The sequence below is a fragment of the Vicia villosa genome, linkage group LG7, assembly GCF_029867415.1.
Source record: "Vicia villosa cultivar HV-30 ecotype Madison, WI linkage group LG7, Vvil1.0, whole genome shotgun sequence".
Lineage (NCBI taxonomy): Eukaryota > Viridiplantae > Streptophyta > Magnoliopsida > Fabales > Fabaceae > Vicia > Vicia villosa.
Window position 1 is genome coordinate 117153101 of NC_081186.1, and position 16322 is coordinate 117169422.

General features: G+C 31.6%; 1 protein-coding gene across 1 annotated transcript; it reads left to right on the plus strand.

The window, feature by feature from the left end:
• The first annotated feature begins 5753 nt into the window (after positions 1 to 5753).
• LOC131620066 (MADS-box protein SOC1-like) lies at positions 5754 to 11034 on the plus strand. The gene is made up of 9 exons (XM_058891090.1): positions 5754 to 5961; positions 6332 to 6522; positions 8686 to 8768; positions 9208 to 9293; positions 9504 to 9565; positions 9660 to 9759; positions 9835 to 9876; positions 10067 to 10108; positions 10212 to 11034. The coding sequence occupies exons 2-9, from the start codon at positions 6341 to 6343 to the stop codon at positions 10350 to 10352; spliced, it is 738 nt and encodes a 245-aa protein (XP_058747073.1). The 5' UTR covers positions 5754 to 5961; positions 6332 to 6340; the 3' UTR covers positions 10353 to 11034.
• The last annotated feature ends 5288 nt before the right edge of the window (positions 11035 to 16322 follow it).

Consider the following 16322-nt stretch of genomic DNA (forward strand, 5'->3'; position numbering starts at 1 on the left):
ACCCGAGTTGTTCTTTAATCTTTAACCAATAACTCTAGAGACCCAATCAACATTAGCATTCTTGTTGAAGAACTTCCTACCACATTTGTTCTTTGCATATAGAGTTTTGATCCTAAATGTTGTTGTTCTCAGTACCCTACTGCATAGGACTGTGTAGTCACATTGTTTTTTGTCCTTACAAACAACCCTACACCTTGTTAAATCATTTTCGGAAAACCTCACCTCCCTACCATTCAACACATTGTGTTCAAGTACAACCTTCTTAAATTGCTTTAGAGATGCAAACTCCATTCCCACCTTGAATGATAACTCTTTTCTTAGTTTTTCACCTTCATTAAATCTGATCACTGGTGGCCTCTCATCAGCACTATCATCATCTTCCCCACTATCAATATCGTCAGTCATGTAACCATCATCAATTACATGTTCCATATCCATCTCATCAGTAATCAAACCCTTCTTAATACCTTGACTTGTCCCAGCACCAACACCATCATTCATATTACTTGTCTCAGCACCAACACCATCACCAGCAGCATCATTCACTTGAGTTGTACCAGCACCAACACCATCACCAGCAGCATCATTCCCTATACCTGTCCCAACACTACCACCTTTCTCCATATGACTTGGACCTTCACCAATGAGTTCATCAAAATCGTGCATTCTTTCCTCTCCACTTTCTTCAAAGTGTATACCATTCAAAGAGTCCTCAGATGATTCACTATTAACCTCTTCAATTTCCTCAGCAACAACATGGCCTTTTCTTTCTCTATTAACCTCTCCATGTAAGTCTTCTCACCACCAGGTAATCTTGCCTCAGCATATATCTCGACATCACACTATTCTCCTCAGCACACACAACTAACTTTGTTGCATCAGCATCATTATCAAAGGGTTTAAGATCATTTTTAAGACTTTCCTTTTCAGCCTTCCACCACATCTTAACATCTTCGATTTTAAATGAAGAATCCATGTCCTTAATCAAGTCACAGGCTTCAAAGTAGGACCAATAATCCGGGTCTTGACCACTGACAGCATAAACGCCCTCCCTTCATATGTTAACCCTCCATCCTTTACAAAAGAACCTTTCGTATAGAAAACAACCTTAAATAACCCCATTTCCTACACGTTTCAAGAAAAAACAAAAGTAGGTTCAGTTTTTAAGAAAACTCATAAATCCTAGTTTTTCAGGTACGAAATACAGTTGGGATCGTTTTCACTGTCATTACTAAAGAGAATAAACAAAACGGAGTGGGCCTTACCTTGTCGTTCTTGGGCCGCAACAAGCTTCGTAACCTTCGTCAATGGAGGGACCACAGAGGCGCTACAGTATCGTGCGTTGAAGGAGGGAGGGGACAAGGGACCACACCTTTCTATTAGGGATTCTGAAATGTTTCTGAAATTCTTATCAATAATGTATAAGGACCATAATATGCCACCTAAGCTAATGTAATCCAACTCTGAAAATAAACAAACAAAAATTTATTACACGTAGGATGCCACATAAGCAACCGTTAGTGTCATTTGACGTCCGGGATTAATTATTGAGACGGAAAATTTTGGAGGGATGAATTGTTGAAGGAAATTTATGGAAGGACTAAAAATAAAATTTCAAATATTTAGAGGGACGGAAAACTTATTTAACCCTATATATATATATATATATATATATATATATATATATATATATATATATATATATATATATATATATATCCTATTTTTATATTATAATATTTAACAAAAAAATTATAATAATTTTTAAATTTTAAAATATTTTGATTTTATAAAAAATAATACATATACAAAATATTAAATTATCGTCATGTCATTCGCACAGAAAACACAATGCAAGCACCAATAAGACATAAGTTCACACTCATTTTTAAAAATATTATACACTAAGAAAATATATATCTCGTAAAAAATTCGAAAATCTCTTCGACAAATGATATTTACAAACCGATAAAAGGAAAAAAAATGGATGATTTCTTACAACGACTACTGTAAGAAAAATACAAGATTCATACATTCTCATTCAACATCATTACTTTGACTTTGCTTCAATTCAATCATTATCAAGAAGATTAGGCGACAAAAAACCTATATGGTGGTATTATTTAAAAATTAAATAAAACTAACATGATAATATTCGTGATTTTTTTCCAGATATCATTGGAACACTACACGCTATTGGACGCGATGAAGAAGTCCATGTCAAAGGAAAGCTGGCAAAAATCATCTAATTGGAACTTAAAATGAATCTGTAATATATTTCCTTAAATAACTTTTTTTATATAATATTGATTTACGTGCATAATCTCGTGTATACAGTTTAAAATTAATTATATTGTCATTATATTTTTTCGGGTGAAATTGTTAAATTAACTTTATGGAGAAATATAACTTCTGATTTTCAATAGTTATTTTTCAAACACAACGAAGAGGAAGGCCCTAAAACTATTGTAACTAGAATATAACCCCCGCGTTGCGCTGGTGTGTTTAATGTATTTTTCATTTTTTATGTAATTGAAATAATTAAAATGATTTTTTTAGATACGGCTTAAATGGTGTAAAAATAATAGAAATATTTTTTATAAGTTTTACGATAATATGTAAGTATTTATTAGGTTAATATATTTTTGGCTTTTTTAAGATTCGAACTCATGACCTTAAGTACAATCTCTTTGTGATTTTGACTTTTGAAAAGTGAAGATACATTTTAGAATATGCCACATAGGATTATGAGTGACGTGACAAAAATGATTTTATGTGGCAAAAATGATATTATGTGGCAAATATGTGAGGAGTTTGTTTAAATATATATAATAGATTAAAAATTAATTGTAAGAATAATAGAAATATTATTTTATAAGTTTTATGATAACATGTAAGTAGTTATTTGGTTAATATATTTTTTTTGTTGCATTTTTTAGGATTCGAACTCGTGACCTTAATTACAATCTTTATGTGATTTTGACTTTAAAAAGTGAAGATACATTTTAGAAGATGTCACATAAGATTATGAGTGATATGGCAAATATGATGTTATGTGACAAATATAAAGAGGGTCTCTTTTCATTTATATTTTTTACCTTTTTTATTTATTAAACTATATATATATATATATATATATATATATATATATATATATATATATATATATATATATATATATATATATATATATATATATATATATATATATATATATATATATATAATTACAGATGACTATTTAATCAACTCTACTTCAACCACAAAGCTTTATATTAATTTGGACAAACAACATTTTTAAATCTATTCACAAATTTAATAAATCAACATCTAACTCTTCTTGCTTGCTTAATTTCAAACGTTTATTTAACTCAATTAATTTTAAAAAATATCTCATATACATAATATACAGACCTCCTTCCAATGAAGATGATGATATCAAAGAACTTCCACCTCAAAATTTTGTCTGCAATACATCGAAGAAGAAAATGGTCCATAATAGAACAAATTTGAAAAATATAATAATTACCATGCAATGAGAATGTCATCAACAAGTAAATTTAATATTTTGGACAAATCATTCAAATTATTTCATATAAACATAACATTTAAATTATAATATTAATTAAAATTTTATTCTTATACAAGAGAAACTCTTCACAGTCGCTGCAACCATCAATAATATTGATTATAGATTTGGATGGAATTATATTAAATGCAATATTTGTCTCGCAAAATTAATTCAAGAGTCCTAAGCCACAAGAATACCCAACTCCAATGTACAAAATAAATTTAGCAATACTTACCTTTGTCATTTAAACTTTAAGACTGACATAAATAAAAATATGCAGGTTCAAAATTCAATTGAAAATGTCAGATGAATCAGGAAAAGCCACATTCGTAATGTTTGACCAAGATGCTAAAAAAACTACTCAACACAACTGCAAAACAACTATTGACACAGTGAACAAATACATCTAAACAGTAAATTTTTTGTCATCGTCAACTAACATTTGAAATTAAGTAGACAGATCACAATTTAAAAGAAGGATCTCAAACTTTCACTGTAAAAATAACTTTTGTACCAAGTATGCTTCTTCCCAATCTTCCAAACATAAGCATAATCAAACAGGTGTAAAAACATTTAAAATCTAAATTCATTTTATGGCAACAAATAATTTTTTTTATACAACTAAGAACCATAATCATCGTAACTTGAAAAGGAGGTTGTTTTAAATAACAAACGTAACATATCAAAGAAAAAGAAATTGAAGACAAAGAGAAAGAGAAGGGGGGAAGAACAAGACACAAAAAGAAAATCCTTACAAAATAAATTTAGGAAGACACATGTCCATATCTCGTCATCTGAAGAAGATGAAATATTCAATCTCATCTAACTAAAATAGGGGAAAATTAACATTGAAAATATTACACCTTCGGATGAAAAACCTATCACGAAAAGGAACAAAGGATAATTTGTATTTATCTTTTTATTTTAAAGAAATTTCCTATTTTAAATAATCTATAATTTTTTTTTATGTAATCGATATTGAAATATCACATTAATCATTATTTCTTTTGAATTCTTCATAATATTTTCAATAATGCATAATTAATTATTGCAGTAGTTACTTTTTATCAAAATGTAAAATTGTAATTTAAATATATTATTTCAACATTTCTATTTTATTAAAAATATTTATTTTTAATTTTTTAATTGAAATCATCACCCTTCTAATTTTAAAATAAATAAATTTATTTTTTGCCGCGTGATGCGCGGCTGAAAATCTTGTTTAATTTGATTTGTGGGAAAAACACAATTGTTATTAACAAATTTAAGAATGGTAATTTGAAAAAACACTTTCACTTTTCTCTTAAAAACACTTTTAGAAGACTCTCTTAATTTAACAAAGAAAAAATACTCTTGTTTTTTTACTTGTCACAATATTCTTAAAAGCATTTTTCTTTTAGCAGGATTAATTTTTTTAGAATTCCAGCATAAAAAACTCTTTAAAAGAGCTTTAAAAGAACTATTAAAGTATTATCCTACCTTAAAACCTTATTTTATGTACTGTCATTTCTTGTTTGACAAGCTCAAAAACACCTCACAATTCACCTTTGGTCCACTAATAATCAACTTGCTCATATATTTCAATTCATTATAAAAAAACCTAATTGACTACCTATACATAAATTTCTTCTCCAAACCACAATTTCATCCCCCAAACTGAAACAGATATTTTACTTAAAAAGTTATAGTTCAATTTCAATTGTACTCAACCAATGTAACTAGATATTAAAATTTTTTAAGTAACTGTCAAATGCATATCAGAATCTCATTTACCAGCAAGCAATTGAAACCCCGCATTGGGAAATGAGTTGGCAAAGCATGAAATATATATATTTTACTAAAGATATTGTCATTAATAACACTACTACCTATACATGTCCTTGCCTCAATCCTTCACAATAAAAAATACATATATCTGTCCTTTCTTTTTATACAAACATCTATTTTCCTTTTTCTATAAAAATTTTGCATTATCATTTACAAATTTCTTTGGACTTTAATGTATATATTTCTCTTTTTGGCCAAGTAGAGTCTAGTTTTACCAAAACAAGCAAACTATGAGGTTTCATTTTTTATTATATAAAAAATGATTTTGTTTCTTAATATAGTGGGGTAGCAAGATGAGATGAGGTAGATTTTTAAGGAAAGGTAGGTTTGTGTATTTTCTCTCTCTTAGCTCAAAAAGATAGTTCCAAATCCAACTCTATTCCCTTGAACTTACCCTCAATTATGTATCACTACTTTTGGGGTGCATAGTTTCTTCTTTTTCATGATTCCTTAGGCGCCCTTATTTATTTTAACCTTCTTTTCCTTTTTTAGACTCAACCCTTTGTTCATTTTCTATATTTTTGGTGCAAATTGGTTTCCTTTTGAAGGTGCTTTTCTTGCTGGTAAGCTCACATATACATTTAATTTATTTATCAAGAGACTTTGCAAATTTATTTACTTAACTTCTTATTTCTTTGTTTCTTTCATCCTTTATATTTCAATTCAACCCTAAGAATTTGGTTTTATGGTGGGTAAGTGATTTTAATAAATCTCTTGCATTTTTTCCATCTCCTACAGCTTTTCTAGATCTTAAAAGCTAATATTTTCATACCCTTATGCTTGCAAATAGGGTTTAAATTTTGTGATTTACCTTCTCTGGGAGAATTCTCTTGTTATGAACATTGAATTAAAATTTTGTTTTTAAAAAGAGTTTTAAGTATTTTATTTATTTTTATTTTCATACCATTTTTTGTTGTTTTGTTGTGATTTTAGCAAATTAAGATGGTGAGAGGAAAGACGCAAATGAAGCGTATAGAGAACGCAACAAGTAGGCAAGTAACATTTTCAAAGAGAAGAAATGGTTTGATGAAGAAAGCATTTGAGTTATCAATTTTGTGTGATGCTGAAGTTGCTCTTGTTGTTTTCTCACCAAAAGGGAGACTTTATGAGTTTGCCAGTTCAAGGTATGTATGTCATGTTCATGTACTTTTTTTTATATTTAATATTAATTTCTCTGTTTTAATTTGTGATAATATTTTAATGTTTTTTTTTTTGGTGTTATATTACATACTTCTGCAGGTTTTTTCTATGTTACAATGTCGTAAATAATAGGTTTTTTTTATTTTTATAAAAGGCAAAAGTAATATTTCATTGAAAATAAATGCACAAGCATGAGATATGCCTATAGAAGATTACAACAAAGTTCAAATACTTTTAACAATAACATCCAAACAAAACAAAAAGGAAATGGGAAGAAAGTTACTGTATTGTTATTATCAATTTATATAATTAGCAGAACCACATAATAAATAATAAAAATATCATAACAAATAATAAAAATATCATAACTTGATTTCGGGTATGGGTCATACGCTAGTACTTCTCTTTATGTGTTTGAGAATTTAAAACAAGAGAATTCAATGGACACTTCTAGAATTTAAAACAAAATGAAAGGTAAAAAACGTTTTAATTTTTTTAAACTCTGAGAAATTGAGAGGTTGATGTGTTTGTTATTTGAAATAGTGTATCGTATCCGTGTTCGTTGCATTTTTATTTTTATTTTTCATTGGACACTTCAAAAACGTGTCTGATATGTGTCGAACGTGTATTAGTGTCCGATACGTGTCTGGTGCGGGGACACGCCTTCTGATTGGCGTGGCGGAGCATCATAATGTAATATTATGGTGTTTCAAAATAAAAAGGGAAATGTTTAAATATGCTCAAGTGTAGTACGACGATATAAGTTGAACGTTGAAGGTATATTAAGAAAAAAGTTTTGCGTCGAAGCTTTAGGCCTTAGACTGTGGTGCTGTTTTTTCGCTCCATAATGCCTCAAGAGTGGAATGGTTTTATTGTATATTCATGTGGTGTCTCTGCTGTTTGAGTCAAAGTGATTATCATAATCGCAATCATCAAACATTTGTACATTATGAAATCAAAATAAAACAGAAATATAGAGCTTGTTTGACATTTTAAAGCAGGTGTCTCATTTCCGAATTGCTTTGCAAGCAAACATCACAAACACCAACTTTATTGCCCAGCAAAAAAAAAATCATCTATAGTATAATATTGGAAGAACTTAATCCTCTGTGTAATTTTGCAATGTAAAACAGATATTGAACATCTACATGCCCTAATCTGATACAAGATTAATTAATTCATGATCATATATATAATAACAATATCATCAATAGTAGAAATAGTAACACATCGTCATTATCAACATTATCATTATAATCATCATCATGATTTAATTGTTTATGGTTACTCTTATTGTCTTTGTTTTCATTTTACTTCCAATATTCTGGTAAAGATATCAACATGAATAGTCCTATTGACGATTGACTTGTTGTTTCCACATATTATATATTAGACTCCATAATAGGTTTTTTCATATTCAAGGATCAAGGATGAAAACCACTCTCTTTATTAGGTTTTAATAGTGGTCTAATTCATCCTTAAGGTTTTGTTTGCGAGTTTAGAGGAGAGGAGATACGAAGGCTTCCGAAAATGAATTTTAAAAAAAAAATATTAAAAAATATTTGACATTTTAAAAAAAAAAATGATTTTGTATAGAATGATAAAAGAATGCTTATCATTTTTATATTTTTAATTTTCAGAATAGTATAACATCATAAATGATATTTAGTAAATTTATATAAGTTCTAAAAAATCCTCCTTCAATATAAATTTTAAATTCCCCCAAATTAGACGGTTTTTGGTGTGATGTATAAAAAACCAAACCTTCATAATCACAGTCCTTCAATTCTTTTCACTTATTTAATCCTTTTCTTTTTTCAAAGTCCTCATCTCTCTTTCTCTCCAATCTCCCAAACGCAACCTAAAAGACCGCCTAATCAGATGGAGTTTATCACTTTTAATAATACACCTCAAACATTCAACACCATCGACATGGTTTTGGATCAAAATAACGAATGACCTAAATTGGTACTCAATTTCCATGTAAGAATGCTTTCCTTCTACTAAGAATGTTAAGATGAAGAATGAGATAACTTCATTCAGATAAGGAGATGATGAATCTTTATTTAATTAAGAATGCTATTATCTTTAACGGTAACACGTTCATTTTCGATGATTGTTATTTTGCGATTTTGTTAAATTCTTAGAGGTAGTTTAGTACTGTTAATAACTGATCTATTACGTGTAATTTTTATTTTTGGAACACTATGCCTCTTAACTGTATTTCGAGGTAAATAGTGTGCCTTGGGTTGTCTCCAATTGGTGTACTCCTTGTATCCATTTTGAGGTTATAATGAATCATTATTTATTAAAAAAAAATAATCTTTATTTGATGCTAGGGAGAAATTTAAAGAATTGCTTAGACAATGTCTTCATCATGGGACACTTGACTATATAATTTCTCAACCAAAAAAAAATTTATTTAAGTTATTTATCAATTTTTTTTAAATAACAGAAAATTTTCATTATATATATTTGTATTATATATAGCAAGTTTTTTTACTTTTCTAATTTCTTTCCATTTTATAAAAACTTTGTTTCCCTAATTCCAATTTTCATTTTCTTAAATGTATCCTTGTGTGTTTTCTCATTTTCTAACCAATTAGCAAGTGCCTACTTATATATTTGGACTCTGAATTTAACACTAACATTGGCTTTTGATGTTACAGCATTAAAGACACATTTTGAACGATACCGCAGTCATAGCAGGATTAATAATACTCCAACAACATCTGAATCAATTGAAAATACTCAGGTCAGTTTAATCACATATACTGTCTTTCTATTCATCATCTAGAATTTAAATACTTTTTAAACTTAATTGATGTTCTAGAAGCTGAAAAATATGAATGCAATTCATAGTTACTCAAAAGTTTTTTAACAAAAAAAATGGAAACACAAAAACTCTTAATTTCAACATAATAGTAGACTTGAAGTTTGAATGAAGTTGCCTTATACATTACAGCATTTGATGGAAGAAGCAGAAAACATGATGAAAAAGATTGATCTTCTTGAGACTTCAAAACGGTTAAACATTTCGAATTTCTATTCATGTTAACAACTATTTTTACAATATTCAATAACTAAAAATATTGCATTTGCAATAATTTCTTACCCTCAGGAAACTCTTAGGAGAAGGTTTGGGGACTTGTTCAATTGAAGAACTGCAAAGGATAGAGCAACAGTTGGAGAAGAGTATAACCAAAATTCGAGCAAAAAAGGTTTGCATGATCCAAAAGCCTATATAACTTCAAATTTTATAGCTAGTTTTAAAATATAAACTTTCTGTTTTTCAGACTCAGGTTTTCAGGGAACAAATTCAGCAGCTAAAAGAAAAGGTAAGGCTGTCTTAAACCCTAACTAGTAATAGTATTAATGTTTCTCACATGTAATTCAAGATGCTTCTGGCTTGTAATATTTCTATAGATTTTTCAGAATTAATTAATGCATGCATTCCATAAGTTATGTACATTTGTAAAAACTACATCAAAAAGATTCTGATATTATTATTATTGGAATTCAATTCAGGAAAAAGCCCTAGTTGCTGAAAATGTCATGCTCTCTAAGAAGGTGTGTTCACTTTCTTGCTCACTTTCTTTATTTTGAAATCATTCTGCTTTTGTTTTATTATTCATCCAGTTATGGAATAATGAGAATCAAAATTTTTGTGCAGTATGGTAATTATTCATCAAAGTCAGCAAAAAACAATGAAAAAGAAAATATAGGTGAAGGTGAAGCTTATGCATATCAGAGTAGTCCAAGTTCAGATGTGGTGACTGAATCATGGTTGTCAAGATCTCGATCTAGATCTTAAAATCTTAAGGTTTTACGATCTCACTCACCCCTAACGATCCCGATCTTAAGTTGAATCGCGTGTTGTAGTTAAATTGTAAAAAAATGTCTCTAATGTCTAGTAATTAGCCAAATATGTCCCTAAAGTCTAACAAATTGTCCATGTGATAGTAATAACATATAAAAACTCAGTCATACATGTCTAGAGAATATGAAAAAGAGTCATTTTGTCACTAATACACTTGTCTACTATAATATAACATGTAAAAATACTTCAAATATAGTAGGATCTTACGATTTCGGCTGCGATCTTATGTTTTATGATCTTGTTACTTGCTCTCGACCTTACAAAAATAATTGGGTAGGATCTTCCGATCTTAACTACGATTTTATATTTTACGATCTTGTTATTCTCTCCCGATCTTATGTAAGATCTCGATCTTGACAACCTTGGACTGAATTGTTCATTGGTCTTCCAGTAACAAGAACAAAGCCAATTTCTCCAAAGTTGAGGACTAATTAATCTCTATGATTTTGAATATGAAAAATGAAAATGATTGAAGGGTAAGGCAAAGTATCTCATCAATGTATATTAGATATGTTTGCTTAGTTATGCTCTCATGATTCAGATTATAATAGTGGTGAATTTTGAGAGCAGTGATTTGTTTAGTACTCCTCTGTCTTAAATTATTTCATTTTGCCAACTTTACATAGATTAAAAATATTAGGTTATATTAGGAAAAAAGGGATATGCACCGAAGACCATGTATTTTATCAAGTCATACTGAAAACTTTAAATAACTTATATGACAGGGCAGAATAATATATTTCTATTGGATGACAGTATAAACAGTATAAAACTATTTTACACTGTCATAGCATATCTATTAAACCCTTTATATTATAATCAAAGAGAAGATCATAAAATATTTTACAAAAAAAATCTTTTATTAGTGGCTTGAAAATAAAAAATTAAAAGAACTGAAAAAACATAGAAATAAATGATAAATGATATATAATTAAGATAAATATATTTTCTTATAATTACAAATAATTTAGAACGGAGACAATAATATGTTAAAAATTGTGGTCCAAAATTGTATTGTATTGATGCATTATATCTTACTAAGAATTAGGATGATAGAAAATTGTGCAATTGCACTAAATTGTTATTAAATAATAAAATCTATGTTTAGATTCTTAGAGATTGTCTCAATGTCTCCTTAACAATTTTATTGTACTAAGAATGTAAAACTAGAGGTATGATGATCCTTTTTTTTAGAAAGCAAGAGATTATATAAAATGGAGTTTTCCCACAAAAAGACCATTTCCAAAGCTAAATTCTTAATGTTCCAAAGAATATCATCCACACTCCAACTATCCTCCCGAAAGCAAACACCATTCCTTGTCAACCACAAAGTCCAAGTCGTAGCGAGCCATACCACATATAGTTTACCTTCTTTCGCCTTTTGCTCCCAAAAGAAAGAATGCCAATTCATAAAATGCGAGAGACACTTATCCTCCAAGTCCATCCCTTTTCCCACCCAAAGAGCGATACCTCTCCAAATATACTTAACCACTCTACACCCAAAAAATAAATGATTCGTGTTCTCCATCCCATAATCACAAAATATACATCTACTTTTTTCTATAGGATTCTATCTTGGAAAAGTCTCCAACCAAAAGCCTTAATTTTGAAAGGCACTTCCGCCTTCCACAAAAACCGATACGCCTTTTTAAACTTGTTAATAGGTCCGAAAGGAATAAAGTCTTTCACATAAAACTCATAACATGACGCCACCGTAAATTCCCCTCCCTCTCCACCGCACCATTTGACCTTGTCTTTTCCGGGAGCAACCGTGGGAACCAAAGAGAGCTCCAAACGGTCCCGAAGCGACAAGAATTTATCCAAACACCCTCCCTCCACTAAATGCGCCTCGAAGATACCAAGGTCCCCCCCAACACCACTTACCATCTATCCAACCACCCATCGCACCAATCGAAACTCCTTTTAGAAGCGAAATGACATAAAGATCCGGGTAAACAAACCTCAACGGATCACCTTCCAACCAAGAAGCCTCCCAAAAAGGAGAAGAAAAACCATTAGACACCTCAAACCGACAACAACTAACAATAGGATCCTTAAAAGAATTCTTGCCAATATCTACAATGTCTCTCCACCAAGAAGAGGAAAAAGAAGAACGTTTACTATCAAAACCTCCACCGTAAATAAGATTTGTTAAATCCCCATACCTAGATCTCAACAAATTAAGCCAAAGCGACGTATCGCCTTGTAGGATTCTCCACCTCCACTTGTTAAGAAGAGCTAGATTAAAGGCCAAAATATCTTTCACTCCCAAACCACCTTTATCAAAGGGAAGGATGACTTTCTTCCAACCCACCCAATGAATCCTCATCCTTTCCTCCACCCCCCCCCCCCCCACAAAAAATTTCTTTGAATCCTCGTAAATTCTTTTACCACCTTAGAAGGCATCTTATAAAAAGACATCATAAAAATGGTCAAAGAACTTAAAATAGACTTTAGAAGAGTGATCCTACCTCCCAAGTTAAGATACCTATTCTTCCATCCTCCTAACCTTTTCTTCATTTTAAGCAAAAGAGGAGTCCACGTCGCTACTTTCCTTGGATTAGACCCAATAGGAATTCCAAGAAAAATAAAATTGCTTTCTTCAATTTTACAAGAAAGGAAAAATGCCACCGCCTCCATGAAAGAAGGATTGTTATTAATGCCAATCAAATTGCTCTTATGATAGTTTATACCAAGGCCCGAAACCAATTCAAAAGCGCTAAGAATCGCTTTAATAGCCCAAACATGCTTCCAAGATCCTTCCCCCATAATAAGAGTATCATCCGCAAATTGAAGAATGTCTACCGAACAAGAACCCTTAATCACAAATCATTCAAACCCACCACCATCAATGGATTGTCTCACCAATCCCATTAAGCCTTCCACCGCAAGAACAAAAAGAAAATGAGACAAAGGATCGCCTTTTCTCAAACCACGAAACACTTCGAACTCTTCAGTAGGACTTCCATTGACAAGAACCGACATCCTACTATTGAAAATCAACAATTCCATCCACTTCAACCATCTACACCCAAACCCCATTCTCTCCATCATGTACTTAAGATACTTCCAACTTACTTTGTCGTAAGCCTTCTCAAATTCCACCTTAAAAAGTAAACAATTTTTATCTTCCTTTCTAGCATAGTCAACTACTTCATTGTCCACTAAAACCTCATCCAACAGTTGTCTACCGGGAACAAAAGCACTTTGGCACGGAGAAACAATCGAATGAAGAATCCCTTTCAATCTTCCGGCCAAAAGTTTAGCTACCACTTTGTACATGCAACCCACTAAACAAATGGGTCTATAGTCATCCAAACATAATGGGTATGATGATCCTATTAGGATTTTAAAAAAAATTAAAATAATTTTGATAAAATTCAGAAATTAAAGGTGATTAGGCCTTTATGTCCGGACATAAGTTAAAAACTAAATATAAGTAACTTTGTTTTTGATATTATTAAAAAATTAAAATTAAAATTTTTATTAGTTTTTCGATTCAAATTTTTTATTTGTAAATTTTTTGACATGGATTTTTAGGACACAAGTTACCATTACTTTAATATTAATTATAATTAAATAAATTTTATTTATTAATAATTATGATGTATATTATATGAGTAATAATTCTACTATATCAATATATTTTTTTTTAAATAATTTTTTTTAATAAAGCACAAGGGGATGCTAATACCAGAACAATTTGCTTCAATTAATCATTTTCCTTCAATTTTCTTACAATCTGCTTCGTTTCTTCTCATAAGTCTCTCATATGGTCAATTATTTGAAAAGCAAACAAAACGCCAACATGATACTAAAAATAATCATAAAACAACGATAAAAATATGTGCAAATCGAGTTTAATGTGTGATGCATTTCCGTGTTATCACCCTCTCCCCGAGGTGCTAGCTCAGATCGAGTTGGACATTTCCAATCTCCACCACTTACGTACCTTAGATTGGCTAAATTCGAAGGGGTTTCACCAGCTACGTAGGATTGCGTCTTGCTCTTTGATGGTGGGTATTTGAATGATGTATTCGAAGGTGTAAAGCTTATGCAATAGTACCCTTAGGGGAACTGGTTGCGTTAGTCGGACGTGCAAAGCATCTCCAACATTTATCCTAAATTCTTAAGGCGCGCTAGGCGCTGTGGGGAATTGATTATTATAGTTAGACGTGCAAAGCGTCTCCGACAGTGCCCAAGAACTTTGAAGGCATGCAAGACACTGTGGGGGAATTGATTGTTGTAGTCAGACATGTAAAAAATATTCAACAACACGCCTTAACTTTAAAGGCCCATAAGTTGCTGATGGGATATGATGGCTTTGGTTGGATGTGCAAAGTGTCTCTAACAACGCCCTAGAATCTGGAGACGCACTCGACGCTGAGAGAATTGGATTGCTTTTGTCAAACATGTAATGCGTCTTCGACAATACTCATAGGATCTGGAGGCGTGCTTGTCGTTGAGGGGAAGTGATTGCTTTTGTTAGACATACTAAGCATCTCTAACAACACCCATGAAGTCTTTAAGTTGGGCATCAAATTCATTGGTGATACCCCGATTCAATGAGATGTGTATTCACACTTTGGTGACCTAAAGGAGAGACATGATAGAAAGCATAGCAACGAAAATCTAATAGAAATACATATATCAATAATTGCATATGGGTATTAAGTTTACAAATACATTAATCAAACCTTGCGTTCAATAATAAGTGTATACAGATCGCTGACCCTCGAATATGTTGTACGTGTGGCCTGATGGTCGGATGATCCGGAGTACTAAGTCCTAGGCTTGAGAGATGGATGGTCTCTAATGAATGTGTCCGACTTTACTTTCCATGTTCAGGATGGATCGACATCTTTGGACTCAAAGATTCTTCGGGATATCCATGATACTTGGTTGGCTTGGGAGAATGGGGATTATGCATCCCAGCTTGTTCATTCTCTTTTATTGTCGTAGAAATCTTCACCGATAATTCAAACTAAAAGACTAGTGGACCATGCCCCTCTCTACCCGGAATCGGTCAACACGTTTGACTTTGCTTCACTCCACATCTTTAGAAGTTGTTTTTAAGGCCACGATTCGTGCCATTCCTCCGAAAGTGGTTTGCCTATTTCCTGTACATAGGTATACTGGAGTTTCGGATCTTCTATCTATCCCCCACGACTTGTGTCAAGAAATCGGCTTGGTCCCTTGATTTTCCTGCTCCCACGTACCGACTATCGACCAACTCTATATCTTCATGGTGCTTCACATTGATGTGGTCACTATAGGGTATTTATGATGACGAGATATTTGGCTGGGATCAGTCAAGACAAAATCTGCACGACAGTTCCTCTTGGGCATGATTTCTACTATTTATGCCCAATCCTGAATAGAACTTGTAACTAATCGGTCGTTACCTGGTGGTCCTAGGTCTAGATCTGTAGATATCTACGGACGTCTATCCATAGAGGCTCAACATTAATATTAGCGATTGACTGGAACTAGAACATAATTTGATGGAATTCAATGTCGTAAACTTAAGGTCTTGACTCAGTGAACCTCGATATATTCACTTGAGACACTTTCAAATTCTTTATCTGAGAATTGAACTTGACCCCATGCAAGTCGTAGGAATCAGAGGTCGATTCCCATTGACAGTGTCACTGCTCAGTTGCCAAATCAGAAAAGAAGAAGATTGTAGAAACTACACTGTGACAAAGTTTCAGAGCGATTATGAGACACAACATTGAGGATTGGAGGTTGCGATCACCGTGCTTCTTGAACTGGAGACGATGATCTTGAATCAACATCTTTAATCGTTGTCAATCTTTAATCAATGCCGCTAATTTCTGATAAGGCGGATCAGTGAGGAGGTGGGTACCTGCATGGTTAGCACACCAACACTCAAGTCAGTTT

Excerpts from the sequence above, each read along its gene's own strand:
- LOC131620066 (XM_058891090.1), top strand. The coding sequence starts at position 6,341 with ATGGTGAGAGGAAAGACGCAAATGAAGCGTATAGAGAACGCAACAAGT. Across the intron at positions 9,294-9,503 it reads AATCAATTGAAAATACTCAG|CATTTGATGGAAGAAGCAGA; the intron begins GTCAGTTTAATC and ends TATACATTACAG. Across the intron at positions 9,760-9,834 it reads CCAAAATTCGAGCAAAAAAG|ACTCAGGTTTTCAGGGAACA; the intron begins GTTTGCATGATC and ends TCTGTTTTTCAG.